Source organism: Macrobrachium nipponense, chromosome 43 (genome assembly GCF_015104395.2).
Source record: "Macrobrachium nipponense isolate FS-2020 chromosome 43, ASM1510439v2, whole genome shotgun sequence".
Lineage (NCBI taxonomy): Eukaryota > Metazoa > Arthropoda > Malacostraca > Decapoda > Palaemonidae > Macrobrachium > Macrobrachium nipponense.
The window spans coordinates 44,421,693-44,427,481 of NC_061104.1; the positions used below are offsets into that span (position 1 = coordinate 44,421,693).

At 39.5% G+C, this 5,789-nt stretch overlaps 1 protein-coding gene across 1 annotated transcript in view; it reads right to left on the reverse strand.

Annotated features, from left to right (window-relative positions):
• LOC135213910 (alpha-1,4-N-acetylglucosaminyltransferase-like) overlaps nt 1-1,577 on the reverse strand; it is a 7,712-nt gene extending 6,135 nt beyond the window's left edge. The window contains exon 1 of the mRNA XM_064248003.1: nt 1,482-1,577. Coding sequence (XP_064104073.1) covers nt 1,482-1,577 — 96 coding nt within the window. The remainder of the gene's footprint in view (nt 1-1,481) is intronic.
• Between the last annotated feature and the right edge of the window lie 4,212 nt (nt 1,578-5,789).

Consider the following 5,789-nt stretch of genomic DNA (forward strand, 5'->3'; position numbering starts at 1 on the left):
ATTGTCAGTTGAAGAAAAATCTAAGATTTTTCCTCACTGTCAGATGAAGACAAATCTAAGATTTTTTTTCTAACTGCCAGATGAAGACAAATCTAAAGTTTTTTCTCGCTGTGAGATGAAGAAAGTCTAAAACTTTTCCTCACTGTCAGATGAAGAAAAACCTGATTTTTTTCTCACTGTCAGAAGAAGACAAATCTAAGATTTTTTCTCATTGTCTGATAAAGACAAATCTAAGATTTTTTCCTCACTGTCAGATGAAGACAAATCTAAGATTTTTTTCACGCCATCAGGCGAAGAAAAATCTAAGATTTTTTCCTCACTGTCAGATGAAGAAAATAAGATTTTTTTCCCTCACTGTCAGATGAAAAACCTAAGATTTTTTCTAACTGTCAGATGAAGACAACTCTAAGGTTTTTGCTCACTGTGGGATGAAGAAAAGTCTAAGATTTTTTCTCACTGTCAGATGAAGAAAAATCCAAGATTTTTTCTCACTGTCAGATGAAGAAAAATCCAAGATTTTTTTTCATTGTCAGATGAAGAGAAATCCAAGATTTTTTCTCACTGTCAGATGAAGAAAAGTAAGATTTTTTTCCTTCACTGTCAGATGAAAAACCTAAGATTTTTCTAACTGTCAGATGAAGACAAATCTAAGGTTTTTGCTCACTGTGAGATGAAGAAAAGTCTAAGATTTTTTCTCACTGTCATATGAAGAAAAATCCAAGATTTTTTCTCACTGTCAAATGAAGAAAAGTAAGATTCTTTTTCCCTCACTGTCAGATGAAAAACCTAAGATTTTTCTAACTGTCAGATGAAGACAAATCTAAGGTTTTTGCTCACTGTGAAATGAAGAAAAGTCTAAGATTTTTTCTCACCGTCAGATGAAGAAAAATCCAAGATTTTTTCTCACTGTCAGATGAAGAAAAATCCAAGATTTTTTCTCACTGTCAGATGAAGAAAAATCCAAGATTTTTTCTCACTGTCAGATGAAGAAAAATCCATGATTTTTTCTCACTGTCAGATGAAGAAAAATCCAAGATTTTTCTCACAGTCAGATGAAGAAAAATCCAAGATTTTTTCTCACAGTCAGATGAAGAAAAATCCAAGATTTTTTCTCACTGTCAGATGAAGAAAAATCCAAGATTTTTTCTCACTGTCAGATGAAGAAAAATACAAGATTTTTTCTCACTGTCATATGAAGAAAAGTAAGATTTTTTCCCTCACAGGAAGATGAAAAACATAAGATTTTTCTAACTGTCAGACGAAGACAAATCTAAGGTTTTTGCTCACTGTGAGATGAAAAAAAGTCTAAGATTTTTTCTCACCGTCAGATGAAGAAAAACGTAAGAATTTTTCTCACTGTTAGATGACATTGAATAAAATTTCACGGTGATCCTTAGTTGGAAGATAAAGGATAAGGACTTGCTTGCATACTGACCTTGAACTAGTCTGGGCTGACGGTCCTTCAAAGCAAAAATAGTCACCTGGCGTCCATCGAAGTCGAGTCCACAGGACGTCTGCGTGAAGATAATCGTGTCCTCCTTCGGGGGCCGCCATTTGAGCTTCGAGGGCGTGTCCATCTTCTGGAGACGATACCGAGGACACAGCAAATCGTACCATTCGTCGTCCCTCCGATTCCTGCCATTAAGGGGCTGCTCCGTGAATCTAGCGAGAGGACCGGGAATCAACGTGTTCTCGAAATGGAAGTATTTGAACACGCCCATCAGACAAACAGAACACAAGATGAACCAGGCGTATTTCGTCCTTTGGGATTTTAGGTAGGTGAAGAAATGAGCCGCAATCGTGGATTCCATCACCGCGACTTCGGGTGTTATCTCGTGAAGGAGGTCAAGTTTCACTTGTCTGCAACTTGCATATAAATGCAGTACCAATAAAAGTTTCATTTCATGTGAACCGAAAAGTTGATATAAGCCTTTCTCTTCTGAATACAAAAGCGAAATCCACAAAGACCCGTATAACAGATAGACAGTCGTGCGAATGCCAAGAAAAACTGAGATGAATGGTTGGCTCAATCACAATGGATCGTTGTGTTACATCAAGGAAAGTCTCTCTCTTCCCAAACACACACACACACACAGCTGCGGCATCCTTTAAATTTGTCAGAGATTTCCTGAAGCCGCGGAATAACATGCAGTCCTGCAACAGCTCATGCAGCTTGAGAAAATGCCGGCTTAACCTGGTCGGCAGGAGTTTGTCGGGTTTTGATGCATTCGACAGACTACGCCGTGAAAAGTCTACAAAAACAAATGCATTGCTTGCATATTCTTTGAATTAATGTCATTAATCCAAGAGAGAGAGAGAGAGAGAGAGAGAGAGAGAGAGAGAGAGAGAGAGAGAGAGAGAGAGAGAGAGAGTGTGTGTGTGTGTGTTTATACCATTTGAGACGGCTGTGCACTGACTGAAAATGATCTTTTGCCTAGTTATAGATCTTCCTTGTTTAAGCAGTAGCACCGAAGCGAATTGAATTATCTTTATTTTGATACATTCATTAAATACAATAACTGTTCAGTAACTCAGTCATTGCAAAGGAACTATGAAATGCTTTGCTAGCGAGTGATAAAACGATGCGCTTATGTACACAGGATGCTAATCTGCTGTCAATTTTGAATGCACGAGTACCAGTTTTTATAATAACAGCTAAGTGGTTACGGGGAAGAGGTTATTATCTATCTACAATCAAAGAGGACTGTCTCGACTCGACCCTTATTTTGTTTAGAAGTAAAACTTATTGCATACCACCAGCGAGAGATTTACTGGAATGAGTATACATTTGGTGCGAGGGCAAAACATGTTTGCTTTGCTCCTGAGGCAAGGAGTAAATTGGTGTAGGAAAAGAATACCTTCATATTCTTTGGTAACTTATCGAATTTCGAGTCGATGGACTCGTTCCACATGAAAAGGCTTCATCTTCTGCAAAATAATAATAATAATAATAACAACAACAACAACAACAACAACAACAACAACAATAATAATAATAATAATAATAATAATAATAATAATAATATAATAATAATAATAATAATAATAATAATAATAAGCAAGAAAACAAGGGAGGAACTCAACGAGAAATACAAAGTACAAGAGAGGGGACTAAACAACACAATAGAAGATGTAAAACAGAGGCTTAAGGCCAAAGCACATAAGATCCAACGGTACATGAACAGGAATAAGGGATACCAACAGAACAAACTATTCGGACCAACCAGAAAAAGAACTATACAGCCAACTAAGAGGGGAAGACAACCACCCAGAAATTCCTGAAGCCGAACCAAATAAGAGACTCTGGGAAAACATATGGAGCAATCCGGTATCACACAACAAACATGCAACATGGCTCCAGGAAGTCAGGAAAGAAGGAACAGGGAGAATAAAACAAAGATTCACAGAGATCACGACAGACACAGTCAGACACCAACTAAAGAAAATGCCAAACTGGAAAGCCCCAGGTCCCGATGAAGTCCATGGATACTGGCTCAAAAACTTCAAGGCCCTACACATACGAAAAGCAGAACAACTCCAGCATTGTATCTCAAATCACCAAGCACCCAAATGGATGACCACAGGAAGAACATCCTTAGTACACAAAGACAAGAGTAAGGGAAATATAGCCAGTAACTACAGGCCTATCACCTGCCTACCAATGATGTGGAAGTTACTAACAGGTATCATCAGTGAAAGGCTATACAACTACCTAGAGGAGACAAACACCATCCCCCACCAACAGAAAGGCTGCAGAAGGAAGTGTAGGGGCACAAAAGACCAGCTCCTGATAGACAAAATGGTAATGAAGAACAGTAGGAGAAGGAAAACCAACCTAAGCATGGCATGGATAGACTATAAGAAAGCCTTCGACATGATACCACACACATGGCTAATAGAATGCCTGAAAATATATGGGGCAGAGGAAAATACCATCAGCTTCCTCAAAAATACAATGCGCAACTGGAATACAATACTTACAAGCTCTGGAATAAGACTAGCAGAGGTTAATATCAGGAGAGGGATCTTCCAGGGCGACTCACTGTCCCCACTACTCTTCGTAGTAGCCATGATTCCCATGACAAAAGTACTACAGAAGATGGATGCCGGGTACCAACTCAAGAAAAGAGGCAACAGAATCAACCATCTGATGTTCATGGACGACATCAAGCTGTATGGTGAGAGCATCAAGGAAATAGACACCCTAATCCAGACTGTAAGGATTGTATCTGGGGACATCAGGATGGAGTTTGGAATAGAAAAATGTGCCTTAGTCAACATACAAAAAGGCAAAGTAACGAGAACTGAAGGGATAAAGCTACCAGATGGGAGCAACATCAAACACATAGATGAGACGGGATACAAATACCTGGGAATAATGGAAGGAGGGGATATAAAACACCAAGAGATGAAGGACACGATCAGGAAAGAATATATGCAAAGACTTAAGGAGATACTCAAGTCAAAACTCAACGCCGGAAATATGATAAAAGCCATAAACACATGGGCAATGCCAGTAATCAGATACAGCGCAGGAATAGTGGAATGGACGAAGGCAGAACTCCGCAGCATAGATCAGAAAACCAGGAAACATATGACAATACACAAAGCACTACATAGACTATACATAACACGAAAGGAAGGAGGGAGAGGACTACTAAGTATAGAGGACCGCGTCAACATCGAAAACAGAGCACTGGGGCAATATCTGAAAACCAGTGAGGACGAGTGGCCAAAGAGTGCATGGGAAGAAGGACTAATAAAAGTAGACAAAGACCCAGAAGTATACAGAGACAGGAGAAAGACAGACAGAACAGAGGACTGGCACAACAAACCAATGCACGGACAATACATGAGACAGACTAAAGAACTAGCCAGCGATGATAATTGGCAATGGCTACAGAGGGGAGAGGGAGAGCTAAAGAAGGAAACTGAAGGAATGATTACAGCAGCACAAGATCAGGCCCTAAGAACCAGATATGTTCAAAGAACGATAGACGGAAATAACATCTCTCCCATATGTAGGAAGTGCAATACGAAAAATGAAACCATAACCCATATAGCAAGTGAATGCCCGGCACTTGCACAGAACCAGTACAAAAAGAGGCATGATTCAGTGGCAAAAGCCCTCCACTGGAGCCTGTGCAAGAAACATCAGCTACCTTGCAGTAATAAGTGGTACGAGCACCAACCTGAAGGAGTGATAGAAAACGATCAGGCAAAGATCCTCTGGGACTATGGTATCAGAACGGATAGGGTAATACGTGCAAACAGACCAGACGTGACGTTGATTGACAAAGTCAAGAAGAAAGTATCACTCATTGATATCGCAATACCATGGGACACCAGAGTTGAAGAGAAAGAGAGGGAAAAAATGGATAAGTATCAAGATCTGAAAATAGAAATAAGAAGGATATGGGATATGCCAGTGGAAATCGTACCCATAATCAAAGGAGCACTAGGTACGATCCCAAGATCCCTGAAAAGGAATCTAGAAAAACTAGAGGCTGAAGTAGCTCCAGGACTCATGCAGAAAAGTGTGATCCTAGAAACGGCACACATAGTAAGAAAAGTGATGGACTCCTAAGGAGGCAGGATGCAACCCGGAACCCCACACTATAAATACCACCCAGTCGAATTGGAGGACTGTGATAGAGCAAAAAAAAAAAAAAATAATAATAATAATCACTCATTGATGTCACAATACCGTGGGACACCAGAGTTGAAGAGAAAGAAAAGGAAAAAATGGATAAGTATCAAGACTTGAAAATAGAAAAAAGAAGGATATG